General features: G+C 52.1%; 6 protein-coding genes and 1 non-coding gene across 7 annotated transcripts; 3 read left to right on the forward strand and 4 right to left on the reverse strand.

The window, feature by feature from the left end:
* Positions 1-3,146: 3,146 nt before the first annotated feature.
* Positions 3,147-3,218, reverse strand: V2A60_006665. Its single transcript has one exon. It is a non-coding gene; the product is annotated as a tRNA-Gly (tRNA).
* A 266-nt stretch (positions 3,219-3,484) lies between these two features.
* Positions 3,485-4,738, reverse strand: V2A60_006666 (Tm-1-like ATP-binding domain-containing protein; the record flags this gene model as incomplete). The annotated part of the gene is made up of 1 exon (XM_083257958.1): positions 3,485-4,738. One exon carries the CDS (start codon positions 4,736-4,738, stop codon positions 3,485-3,487), a length of 1,254 nt encoding a protein of 417 aa, XP_083114084.1.
* Positions 4,739-5,263: 525 nt separating this feature from the next.
* On the forward strand, positions 5,264-6,180 carry V2A60_006667 (uncharacterized protein; the record flags this gene model as incomplete). The annotated part of the gene is made up of 2 exons (XM_083257959.1): positions 5,264-5,497; positions 5,572-6,180. 2 exons carry the CDS (start codon positions 5,264-5,266, stop codon positions 6,178-6,180), a joined length of 843 nt encoding a protein of 280 aa, XP_083114085.1.
* Positions 6,181-6,388: 208 nt separating this feature from the next.
* V2A60_006668 (major facilitator superfamily domain-containing protein) lies at positions 6,389-8,036 on the reverse strand (the record flags this gene model as incomplete). Its single annotated transcript, XM_083257960.1, has 3 exons — positions 6,389-7,437; positions 7,496-7,820; positions 7,893-8,036. 3 exons carry the CDS (start codon positions 8,034-8,036, stop codon positions 6,389-6,391), a joined length of 1,518 nt encoding a protein of 505 aa, XP_083114086.1.
* A 1,741-nt stretch (positions 8,037-9,777) lies between these two features.
* V2A60_006669 (glycerate dehydrogenase) lies at positions 9,778-10,866 on the forward strand (the record flags this gene model as incomplete). Its single annotated transcript, XM_083257961.1, has 1 exon — positions 9,778-10,866. The coding sequence occupies one exon, from the start codon at positions 9,778-9,780 to the stop codon at positions 10,864-10,866; it is 1,089 nt and encodes a 362-aa protein (XP_083114087.1).
* Positions 10,867-11,111: 245 nt separating this feature from the next.
* Positions 11,112-11,504, reverse strand: V2A60_006670 (protein kish; the record flags this gene model as incomplete). The annotated part of the gene is made up of 4 exons (XM_083257962.1): positions 11,112-11,132; positions 11,190-11,271; positions 11,339-11,448; positions 11,502-11,504. The coding sequence occupies 4 exons, from the start codon at positions 11,502-11,504 to the stop codon at positions 11,112-11,114; spliced, it is 216 nt and encodes a 71-aa protein (XP_083114088.1).
* A 391-nt stretch (positions 11,505-11,895) lies between these two features.
* Positions 11,896-12,460, forward strand: V2A60_006671 (transcription initiation factor TFIID subunit 13; the record flags this gene model as incomplete). The annotated part of the gene is made up of 2 exons (XM_083257963.1): positions 11,896-11,956; positions 12,027-12,460. 2 exons carry the CDS (start codon positions 11,896-11,898, stop codon positions 12,458-12,460), a joined length of 495 nt encoding a protein of 164 aa, XP_083114089.1.
* Between the last annotated feature and the right edge of the window lie 454 nt (positions 12,461-12,914).

Below are 12,914 nucleotides of genomic sequence, written 5' to 3' on the forward strand. Positions count from 1 at the left end.
TAGTGGCGGCCGGGGGGGTTCCTGTTGTTAAAATTACACGACGCCCTGCACGACCGCCCCCTTCGGACCAGTGTGCGCTCTACGTATTACTTACTTGGAACCAGCAAACCATCTGGGGCGTTGGTTTGCAAGTCAACCAGTAGTACCCGAGGCTGGTACAAGAGTACAGAGTTCCCTTGTTGCTCTGGCAGAAACAATGGGCCAAGACCCGCGTGATCTGGAACACAAGACCGTTGGGGCCGACACGGGTTCTGCCACGGGCTCTGCCACGGGCTCTGCCACGGGCTCTGCCACGGGCTCTGCCACGGGCTCTGCCACGGGTTCATTTCCTGTCCTCTGTTCCGGCCGTACGACGCGGAAACGCTCACGCCCGTATTTTGATTGGGAAACAAAACTAAGTACTCCGTAGACCAAAACAGCATCATTCCAGGCCACGGTTGTTTTGTTTCCTGCACACGCCCCGACCCTTTCAAGTAAGCAGGATGGGCTGGGCGGCGCCATGGTCACGGGTAGCAAATTTCACCTGCTTACCCTGGTTGTCAGACGGTATTCAGACAGTCCAATTCAACGAGGTCCATAAGTTTTTTTTTTTTCTAAATGCACGCTTCTGTTTTACAGACTATAAGCGACCCCCCTCGTCGCCCGTGAAGCGAGGGTCTCGAATAAGAGATGATCGAAACCGGGGGTTTGGAGGACATGTCAAAGGATGCCAGCCAAAAGCTGTCTATAGTCACTCCGCCCTTGCAGACAAGGCTCCGCGGATGCAAGCACCTCTGTTTCAGGTGAGATGGCTTGCTGGAGGAAAACCAAGATAATACAAACGGCGCTATAACTGTAGAGCAAAAAGAAGGGGCGCCAACAATAAACATTCTACTCTGAAAGGGTTCAAAGGAGAAAATTGAACCGGAATGCAAGGTTGGCATTGCTCGCGTCGTAAACCTTGCGTCTACATACATGGCTGGACTTGCGCCGGCCCCAATATGTGGCGTCCATTAGTGGTGGTGGGAAGACACAACAACCCTGGGGCTAATTAAGAACGTCTCTCTTATATGCCGCCTCCCTGCTTAATAGCAGTTGTTAATTTTGTTCTTATTTTCCCCGGGGTTACGGGTATTTGCACGTCGTGTGTGCCGAGTATACTGGTAGCAAAAAAAAAAAGAAAAACAACAACATAATATTGCTTGTTATTGAGTAGTCTTGCTTGCCCTGTAAGGCTGGCGTGTCACGTTTCACCCATGAACGAGCAGTTGAAACGTGCATGGCAAAAGCCGGGGAGCTGACACAAATTTTGTGATTCTTTGGCTGGATGGGCATCAAGTATGAGGCACGTTTGGTGGTGGTTTCTATCGAGACAAGGCTACGAGCTTCTCAGGACCTCAGTTTCGCAAGTCGCGGTTAGAGTAGCCAATGTCAGCTTACAATCCTCACACACGGCCTGTCGTTTTGTTTGGCCCGTACGGAACAGAAGCATGCTGTGGGCGTACATGCTCCCTGATCGACGTGGCGTTGTTCCAGAACTTTGTCTTCTCTTCTTGTACTCGTCCTTCTTCTCCCCCTTCTTCTTCTTCTACCTCTCAGGGCTCTGAGCAGGGGTAACCCAGTCTGTCCACGGCGCAGCGAAGAAGAGGACAGACGGAGAGAGTTCCAGGAACGACTTGGACCTCTCTCTCTTGTCAAGCAAACCATTGTTCATGCTGTAACATGCCTGCGAGACCTAACGAGCAAAGGCGGAGTCTTGTCATTACGGAGTGATTCATAATGCATCGACCCGGAGGGCCTGCGTTTATGCAGCAGCAGTAATCAGTCTGCCCATCGTTACACGGTCGCAGTGGGCCAAAGGGCGGAAGGGGCGAACTACGGACAGATGAGACCGCGGCGGTGTGCAGCATAAGGAGGAGCAAGATCAGTACACGTTACATGGCCAAGCGCAGATTGCCGTGTCAAAAATTCACCGTTGACACAGGATCTGCAATTTCTGACGAGCCCGCCTGCTCCTGTCAAGAGGCAAAGATGCCTTCCGTGCGAGGCTTTTGTTCTGCAACGTGAAACGACACATCACACACATCCATCTCGTACACAGCAATGCCGAGGAGAAGAGAATTCCTGGCCATGCATGGTGTACGTCTTTCAGCCATCTAGATCCCTTTTTTTTTCCCCCTTCTCAGAGGACAATATCCTGCAGAGGAGTGTGAGGAAGCCAAATGACGAGGCTAATCAAATACATTGACGGCGACATGTGTATGCATGCGCCGCTATTTTCTCTTGGCGGGTTTTATTGCTTGCGAAGAAAGCCCAGTGGCGAGGAACAAGAAATAGAACGATCCTGGAAGATGCCGCCCAGATCCGAGGGATACTCTAACTTATTAGCGCGGACCGCCAAAGTTTGCACCATGTCCCTCGCTGGTGGATGTGTCCGTTGTTGCGATGGGTGGGTATGGACGAGTCAACTTGCAGCAGCCTTGGTGGCACAGCGCCTCGGATATACCGAAAGCGAGCCTCAAACTTCTTGTTCCTCCGCTCAAAGAAGATGGCGAATAGGCCGCACACCCCGCCCGCTCCTCCTCCCTTTTGTGTGTGTGTGTGTGTGTGTGCGCGACGCGCCTTCACTTTGCCAATTGTCAAAAAGAAAGGGCCATTTTCGTCACGAGCGGATCCCGAAAATCTGTAACCACACGCCCGTCCTCGATACGGTCGCAATTACACGTCGTCCCCATGAAAGCTTGAGTCGATTTCGGCAAAGGTGCCAAAATGGGAAACCGCCCTTACGGCGCCCTTACGGCGCCCTTACGGCGCCCTTACGGCGCCCCCGTCGCTACTGCGGTTTTATCGTCTACCCGGTGGTGGCTATGCACCGCCTGCGACAACATCAATTGCCTCGGCGCGGCGCTACCGTGAGTTTCCAACCCTCCATCACGCGGCTCAATTACTCGCCAACAAGTCCAGCCCGCGCTCGTACAGTTGTGAGCAAAAGTGGCAAGAGGCTCATGACTACGTCATGTCCTTTGGCATCGCCACCAAAGTTAAAAACGTAACATGGGGTATAAAGTCAAAAATGAATATGACATTGAAAAAAAAAAATAGACGCAACCAGTCCCGGTTGTGTCAGTAGCAGAGCCCGTAAAGGGCAAAAAAAGAATGTTGGAATGTGCGTCGTACGGAACTCGAATCCGTGCCTCAACTTTGGAAGAGTTGAATCCTAACCCCTAGACCAACGACGCTTGTCCTTTGATTGTTGATAAGCGCTGACTTATTGGACACTATATTACTAGGTTTGTACCCCGCTATTATTTGTAGCCGACTTTCGACCAGCTTTTATATCACATTTTCCTCGAGCTACTGAATAGACGTTGACAAACAATAGCTCGGCTCGATTTCCAAATCTCATTCCTCTTGATAATTCCATCATTTTCATTAATCGTCGTAAATTGTATGACGCCGCGCTTTCATAAAGGATAAAGCTTGGGGCGTATACCAACTACCGTTTCTATTCAAACCCCAAATCTCTCGCTAAGCAATCTGCAATTTCCTTGGCCATGTCTGTGTTGTTGACGTCCCTCTCATCTTCCATGATGCGGATGCCCGTACCTTTCAATCCTTCTCGCAACGCGTCAAACAGGGCTGTGTCCGCTGCTCTGTCAGCAAAGGGCTGCCTAGGGACGGCCAGCATGCTCACGCCGCCTTTGGGAATCCAGACGTGCGTTTTGTCAGGGACCTTTGTCTTTTGTAGCTTTTTGGCAATGAATTCGCCAATCTTGGTACACTCCTCAGGTGACGTGCGCACGAGCGTTACCAGCGAGTTGTGCTCAACAATGACACGATCCCGCAGGGCTTGCGGGACCGTGTCCCGCGCGCCGAAATTGATCATGTCTGTCGCCCCCAGGGAAACAATGTTAGGGATTCGTTTTTGGATGGCAGCGTCGAGACGATCCTTGTCGGCCGGCATCACACCGCCGGCGATAAAGTCTGCGATTTCAGTTGTTGTGAGATCAATTACAGCATCCAGTATGCCCTCTCTGACCAGTCTTTCCATGGCTTTGCCTCCACGCCCAGTAGCGTGAAATACGTATGTCTCGATAGGATAGTTGCTTTCGAGATGAGACCGAATAGCATCGACACCGGGGGTTGTCACACCGAACATGGTGATGCCCACCCGCTTCTTCTCCGACGAGGGTCCAGAGTTCTCTGCTGACGCCGAAGCCCTTCTTTTCGAATACGATACGGCAGCTGCCCCGATTGCCGCGCCAGCATTACTTAAAATTCCTTTTAAAACCTGGTTCAAGCCTGCGACATCGACAACAGAGTACATCAGGGCAATGTCTGTCTCGCCGATAATTGGCTCGTTATCGCCACTCGCAATTGTCGAAACAATCAGCTTCGGGAAGCCAATCGGAAGCACGTCCTTCATGATGGACGAGACCAACGAAGTGCCACCCGAACCACCAGCTGACACAATCCCGTCAATGGACTGACTTTCGTAAAGATCCTTGACGGCCTTTGCCGCGCATGTAGAAATGAAGTCGATATATTGACCACGAGACAGTGACGACACATCTTTCCCTTGGCCGTATTTAGAGATGAGTGATGGCTGCGATATCGTAATGTCGCTGTTTTCCGTCGCTCGCCAACCGACGTCGATCATGATTGCTTCAACGGACCCATATTCCTGAACTCGGTCGCGCAAGAAACGCAGTTCGTCAAACTTGGTGTCACAAGTTCCAATGATTGCTACCGTCGGCATGTTGCAGGCAACGCAGGTGTCCGGTATTGACAAAGGGGCAATCTGGTGGCGGTTTAACTGGTTGGCAATTCCGCAGTTGCCTCTCATGCGGTCCAGCTGCACGAGAATGACGAGAAGAGATGTTCTGGGCTGACTTTGACGAGTTCAGTTGTCTACTATGCAGAAACTGTCTGCCTCTGGTTGTCTGTACGATGACGTCGACGACGGAGCGAGTGAGGTCAAATTGCATGGCCGATGGCCTGCAGCGGCCCCTCACCTGCAACTAGGTGATCAACTCACAAAAGGGCGTCCGGAAGGAGTTGTCGGAGCAGACTACGGCCCAAAACTCGCGCCATGGTTGTGCACCACCGAGACTCAACTCCACCTTGACTGTGGCAGTGGAGCTACACCTCGACAACGCGACTTTGACTCACTGATCTTCATCGCTGCGAGGAATTTCACTCTCCTGTTTTTTTTTTCTTTCTTTTTGTTTTCAATAGCAAATTTGACACATCGCTGCATCATTCGCACAGCGAGATAGCAGTCATGGCGCCTCCGACCAACCGCGAAGAGATCCTAGCCAACCTGCGAGCACAAATCGCCGAGGGTAAGCCCATTGTCGGCGCTGGCGCTGGTATTGGCCTCTCGGCCAAATTCATCGAGGCTGGCGGCGGCGATTTAATCATTATATACAATAGTGGCCGCTTTCGCATGGCCGGCCGCGGTTCGCTTTCGGGACTGATGCCGTACGGCAATGCGAATGATGTTGTGCTCGATATGGTGAGTGGATTCGTCATTCAAAGATGGCCGATCGGCCCAGCTTCAAGTATAGCACATTTCCTAACGCTTGCCAGGCCAAGGAAGTTCTCCCGGTTGTCAACCATACTCCTGTGATTGCTGGTGTATGCGGCACGGATCCTTTCCTCAACACGAACCACTTCCTTGGCCAGCTGCGAGACCTGGGCTTCGCCGGCGTGCAAAATTTCCCGACAGTTGGCCTCATTGACGGCCAGTTTCGCGCCAACCTGGAGGAAACAGGCATGTCCTATGATCTCGAGGTCGACATGGTGCGTGCGGCTCACGAGATGGATCTTCTCACGACGCCATACGTCTTCAACGTTGAGGAGGCGCAGAAAATGGCCACAGCTGGCGCGGACATTCTCGTTGCGCACATGGGTCTTACGACGAGCGGTTCCATCGGCGCCGCCTCTGGCAAGACGCTCGACGAGAGCGTGAAGCTCATTCAGCAGATTCGGGATGCCGCCATCGCGATCCGCCCAGATATCCTGGTGCTCTGCCACGGTGGTCCGATTGCCGCCCCAGAGGATGCTGCCTATGTGCTTGGCAGGACCAAGGGCGTGCATGGCTTCTATGGTGCAAGCTCCATGGAGCGGTTGCCCGTTGAAGAGGCAATTACGAATATTACAAAAAGTTTCAAGAGTTTGAAGCCAAGTGCCGCATAAATAGTGTGCGCTGGCGACTAAAGTAAAAGAAACAACCCTGCGTGATGCATTCTTGTATTCAAAAACCAATTCTTGTCTTGCTAGACGTGTGAGATAACAAGATAGAACGCAGTGAATGTTCACACTAAATCTAAAACATCCGTGCCGTTTGCTTGTGCAGGGTATCATGCTACGAAAGAACTTACGCATGGGGAATCATGTATTCGAGTTACAGCGCCGTTTTCTCGTCGACGCCCTCCTCAGATGGGCTCTCAACATCATGGACATCTTCCGCGAGCGCGGCCAAGTCTTGTTCGCCCATCTCGCCATTCCATCCATTGTCCAGCAAGTAAGCTCTGAATTTCTCGTCTTGCTTGGATAGATCCTCGCCGGTAAGCTTGGGAACAAAGAAGAATGTAACGAGAATGCCAGCGACGCCGCAAATGGCGGCGATGATAAAAGTCCACTTCTTTCCGAGATTTTCCTGAATGGGCTTGAAAGCTTCGGTGCCAATGGCAGCGCCAGCCTTTCCAACGGCAGCGCTGAGGCCGTAGCAGGTACCTCTGACACTCGTAGCGTAACTTTCAGAAGAGATGAGACCCAACATGTCGCCGGGGCCAAAGTTGCCAAAACTGAGCATGAGGCCGTAGAAGATGATGAAGAGCGGGGTAATGTTGACAATTTTGTCATAGGCGAGGCCGATGATGAGACCAAAAATCAGATAACCAGAGAAGCCAATCATCATAACATTCTTGCGGCCAAGGCGGTCGCAGAAGAAAGCACCAAGGAAGACACCAGGGAGCGCAATGGATCCTAGGAGAAGCTGCCATTCAGCAGTACTGCGGAGATTGCCAGCCTTGACAACACTGGAGATGATGGTACCGGAGAAGACACCGTTGGGGAAGGTGATAAAGTCGTAGAGGAACCAAGCGCCACAGGTGCCAATCAAAGCTTTCCAGTAGTAGCGGATGACGAGTAGGTACGGGACCCTCTTCTTGATGGCACCTCGACGGTAGAGCTTCGAGTTGAGCATCTTGAGACGGAAATAGAAGACGGTCAAGGGCAGGAGGACACCGATACCGAAGCAGACACGCCAGACGGTAGACAGGTGGTTTTCTCCGGCCGCAGAGAGTACGATTAAGAAGACACACACAGCCAGAGGGCCGCCGAACGAAAGCGGCAAGTTGGTAACGAGGATGAAGACTGGACCTCGGTGGCCCAGAGTGTGTTCGTTGGCAGCCTCGGAAGCCGAAGCGCTGGCCGCGGGATACTCGCCACCTGTGTAATGTCAGCATCTGACATGGCTTGCTAGATTTTTCTCTCGAGCGTAACTCACCAGCGCCAAATCCGACAATACCACGAGAGATGGTCAGCATCCAGAACATGCCATCGATTGTGATGCCGTGCGAGGCCGTCGCCATGATGCCGCCCAGGACAATCATCAAGGTAGTTGCAATAATGGCTGTTTTACGTCCGAGATAGTCGCAGGTAAGGCCTACGACGACTTGTCCGAGAATTTCGCCCACCAGGAGCGCGTTGGAGACACGGGTGCTGACCGAAGAGGTGTACTCATGAGGGTACTCCTTCTTGAACAACACGTTGGTCATTGTCATGAGGTTGTTCTGGTAACCATCGGATATGAGGGCAAACCCAGAGCAAAACTCCAGTCAAGTTAGCGAATTTCTTCCCGGAGGAAGCGATTGCGCAGGTAGCAAGGGTGTGGGGGAGCGTACAATGGTAAAGATATCGGAGAGCGATTGCTTCTTGTTTGAGACCGGGCCAACAACCTCTTGCTGGCTGGGCTCGGGCTGCTTCATTTGATCATCCTGGGACTCTGGCGCAACCGCGACCTTGTCCGAAGTTTGGGCGTCAGCCATGCCGAGTGTTTGTGATGCAGAGTCGTATTCGACCACGCGACCCTTCCGCAAAGTAGAAAGATGAAGAGAGTGTGTACTCGCGTGCCGCTTAAGACATGCGCAACGGCTTTGCGGGTTCCTTTTTATGAAAAAAGACTACGCGCTTCACGAAAGAATCAAAGGGGGGAGGGGAATTGACCGGCCAATGCCAAATAAGTATCATGGCATGTGTCCTGGCTTCTAGCGAGAAACGCCACGGGCTGTTCCGGCTAAGCGGCAGCGGCGGTGGGGGAATAAATAATAAATGCGCCAACTATTCTCGACTTGGCCGCGCGAGGATGTGAGCTTGGTCTGGGGCAAATCGACCACGTGCTCAGACTGCTTTCCGTTGATTGTTCGCCTTGCCTGGTTGTTGATTTTACACAGCTCCGATTTTTCTCTTCTTATTTCCTGCTTGTGCAAGCCCTATCACGTTTCTCTCTCTTCACACCCCATGCAGCTTACGAGATTGTTGGCCAGTTCATGTCACCGAGCCGGCCGACGCCCGGCACCCCTGCTGACAGGCTGGATGACCCTACGAAACGTGGCTGCTTCACCGGGCGGGCATCTCCGGTGGTTTCCCCAGCCTGACCTGAACTATTACCGCGCTCTCATCCATCTCATAAGTGTTTGGGCTAATATAAACAGTGGATCTCCATGGTTAGGTTCGGTGCAGAGACCGCGCTGCAGAAGCTGCAAGGTGCCATAATTCCTCGGCTTCAGCGTCGCGTGATGTGAATGGTATTCTTCAATGTGGGGATGAACTGGTGGGTTAAGACAAGGTTATGTTTAAAGTATCCCATCCTCTCGCAGTCACTGGAGAGCGAGTCTGGCCGTCGGCAATTGAATTTCTCAACTGGTCTCGATGTCGATGAGCCGTCTCTGAATCATCTACGCGAAGTCTAGTCCAGGAAGAGAGAGGGCTTGGAAATTGATGGCTGCCAGAAAAGATCGCCAAGACGGCTAATGGCGATCCCTTGGCATTGGCGCTTGGCTCTGGTTTGGCCGACGTCTTCATGGATCCGAGGCTGATTCATCGGAAGGAATATGTTGGGGATGACAATGCCTGACAATAGATGAAAGGATTGTGTGTACCGGTATTCGAGTCCTACTTTGAGAGGGTATGCGCTACTTATGCCGAGCGATGCAGAGCCTGCTCAAAATAATGGACACCAAGGTTAGATTCGGAGTAGCATCGACAAGACCTGCAGCGGTCGGGGGCAAAGGGCAAAGAAATCCTCACCATTGGAATTGGAACAATGGCCTCTTGGTGGGCTATTAATGGAGCTTTCTTCTGGCAGCGTCAAGGAGAAAATTCATCATCAACAGCCCCGAGCCGCGTTCGACCCCAAGTCTCGGAGTTAGATGTCAGGTGGGTTCGCTCCCCCAGGTTTCGTCGGATCTCCGCATTAATCCCACCGGATCCCTTGACTGAGCCGAAGTGACTACCAGTACGATCAAGCAAAATGAGCCATCGTCAGCCTATGAGAAAACCCCTATTGTAATCCATTCGTCGCCGTGCTACAAATCTATACTTTTACTTCACATTAATTGATTCTCCCACAGTCTCGTCCTCTCCCATCGTTGTCGTATCGTCGTGTCCGGTTCATCAAGGCAATCAATTCAAATGGCCTCAAAACTAACACAAAAGCCCCTCTCACGCGTTGTCAATCATGTACAGCGATTACACACGCGCCGTAACCTTGACTCTTCGGTGCCATCAATGGTCATCTTAGATGACTACCTCTCCGTGGCGCAACCACATTTCGCGCACATAGCGCCGGCCGATGTCAATATCGACATATTCAAGTCGTATGTGCCCCAAAACACAGCGGAAGAGAAAAGTGCGCTCGTTGAGAAGCTCCGACCGTACAACATCATATCTGCGATGCGCGAACGAACACCTTTTCCTTCTGAGCTGCTGCGCAGCTTGCCAAACCTAAAACTGCTGCTCTGCACTGGCACGCAGTTTGAGACCTTTGACCTACAAGCTGCCAAGGAGCTCGGCATCACTGTTGCCGCGGCTCCTGGAAAGGGTCGCACTGACAAACCTGAGCCTGCAGGCAAGCCACTTCCTGCCGATATCAGAAAAGGAGGCGGCCACCCCACGACGCAGCATACCTGGGCGCTCATCCTAGCTCTGGCTAGAAATGTGGCGTTTGATGATGCCGTTGTCAAGTCGGGCGGCTGGCAGTCTGGCTTGGCGACAGGCCTCCCCGGGAAAACTCTCGGGGTCATCGGCCTTGGGAGGCTCGGTGCGGCTGTCGCGAGAATCGGGGCGCTGGCTTTCGGCATGAAAGCCGTTTGTTGGAGCGCAAACTTGGACCAAGACAAGGCGGACAGAGCTGCAGCAAATCTCAGCCTGCCAATTGAGAATGAATTTGGCGAGAGGACTTTCCAGGCAGTTAGCAAGGAAGAATTGTTTCGGACTGCGGATGTGGTCAGCCTGCACTATGTTCTGAGCGAGCGATCAAGAGGGCTGGTCGATGCAGACATGTTGAGACTCATGAAACCCAGTGCACTACTAGTCAACACCTCTCGCGGCCCTCTCATCGATCAAGATGCTCTACTGAATGCAGCGCACCAAGGTCAAATCCGCGGCATTGCCATGGATGTCTTTGACCAGGAACCCCTCCCAGAGAGAAACCCCTGGCGCATCGAGCAATGGGGTGTTGCCGGACGATCCAAGGTGATTACCACGCCTCACATGGGCTATGTGGACGAAGGACTCATGAACAGATGGTATGCTGAAACGGCGGAAAACTTGGAGCGGTGGCTGTCCGGTCAAGATGTTCTCCATCGCTTAGTATGACCGAGTAGCGACGGTGATACCGTCCTAGCTCAGGCATGATCACATGTCGCTCGAATGGGCAGCATCTGAGGGACATCTTATACAAGATTTAGATTTGTTTTTTTTTAGGTCGCTTGTGTATTCCTAGTACCGAGAATCGCCCGCCATTATGTATACCGAAGGCCCCGTAAGTAGTCGTATGTCCGCTCCTCGAAACGCCCGTGTCGCAAAAACAAAATCGGAAAGATTCAAATGTAAAGTAATGCTTATCCGAAGAAGATGGAAACCTTTTTCCAAAGAGTTAGCGTCTCGTTTCAGGGACTAACAAGAGCATATCAACATACAGCCATGACAACGCAGCATATACTTATGTAAGGACTCAGTCTCTCGCCTATCCTCGCGCATTTCCAAAATATACCCGTGACACTGTCCAGTCGGTCAGTTTTATGCCGCAGAGCTTTTCGCGCTTCTTCGGTTCGATTCTCCTACTTACCCATTCTTGTTCCTGTCGAGAATGCCAGGTGTGAAGTGGTGGACGTATGTACTCGTACAGATGAGCAGTAGGATCACGAGGAGGAGGGACTGGAAGTTGAAGAGCGCCGACTAGAAGCAAGTTAGGAGATGGAGCCATACAGGACGAAAATGCGATACCATACCATCTTGACCAATCTAAAGCGAAAGCACTTATGCGATGAAGTGTCTTTGCGGACTGCGCGAGGTTATGGCGGCAACGCGAAGCTCGAAGTTGGAGATACGCTGGCCTCTGCTGAAGCTGCGTACCTACTACTAATAAGGTACCTTCCAGGGGACCAAAGATTCGCCGCACCCCGACCAACCATACGTCAACAGCGGCCACCTCAGCCCCACCAAGCATCATTCTAGCTGCAAGCCTCTTGCGTCGCAACATCATCAACCTAAGCTTTGCGTGAGACGCCTGAGGTCCAAATCTGGAGTCTCTGTCCCTAGTATCATTGTTGCATTGATTTTTATCCCGAGACGCCGCATATCGCTCAAACGCGTGGCGTCGCCGCGCCGCCAAATCAATTCAAGATGGAACCTCGGGCGCGTGCTGGCAAAAATGTTGGCAAAATGAACTTTTCGCATAATGAGCGTACGTTGCATACACATGTCCAAGTCTTGAAGTTGATTGCCTCCTTCAAAGTTGCTAACCGCTACTGTAGTGGCCCAGCTGCTCTACGCTCACGGCGACGTCAAGAACCCTCTTCCGGAAACTGTCCGCGTCCTTGACGAGATCCTCACAGACTTTATGCAGTCGATCGCTTTCGAAGCAGCCCGCGCCGCGCAGTACTCGGGTCGTCAAAAGATCAAATACGAAGATTTCGAGTTTGCCTTCCGCAAGAACCCGGCCTTCCTAGGCAAGGTGCAGGAGGTTTTTGAGAAGCAAAAGGAGATCAAAAAGGCCCGCGAGATCCTGCGCGACGCCGAAGACGACATCATGAAGGACGCGGCGGAAGAGGAGAAGAAGCGCGAAAAGGTGGAGGGCGCGCCCGCGGCGAACGGGAACGGCAGCAGGCCGGCCAACAAGGAGGAGGAGCTCGGCGAGGCCGACGACGATGCCGAGGCTGAGGCGGATGCCCTAGGCAAGAAGAAATGATACTTGGACTGCGACGCAAATAGGCGAGCGGGAAACGATTATGATTGGAATTTATGGTGGCACAGCCTGCCGGCGTATGGCTCATTACAGCTTTGTTTTCACACTTGCATAGTCACGGAGTTTTGCCGGAAATGGGATAAAGGGGATATCAACGATACCTTGCCGAAACTGTAAAGATTAACGTTAACTCATTTGATATTTGGACTTGAATTCCATCTGACTTGGTCGGATTTCTATATAGCTTGCAAAAGCGCCTCTATGTTGCTTAGCCTGTTATCAATATGCGATACGGCATTGAGAATTATCGAGTAAAAGAGATGGAGGAAGCAACTATATATATATATATATTCATCAAGGAAGTGAGCAGTTGTATTTCCCTCTTGAGCCTTCAATCAGTACCTGTGCAGGGAGTGATGCCTCCACATGTGTTCCCCCGCGCTGAACTGGACTATAG

Source organism: Cordyceps javanica, chromosome 4 (assembly GCF_051103115.1).
Source record: "Cordyceps javanica chromosome 4, complete sequence".
Classification (NCBI taxonomy): Eukaryota; Fungi; Ascomycota; class Sordariomycetes; order Hypocreales; family Cordycipitaceae; genus Cordyceps; species Cordyceps javanica.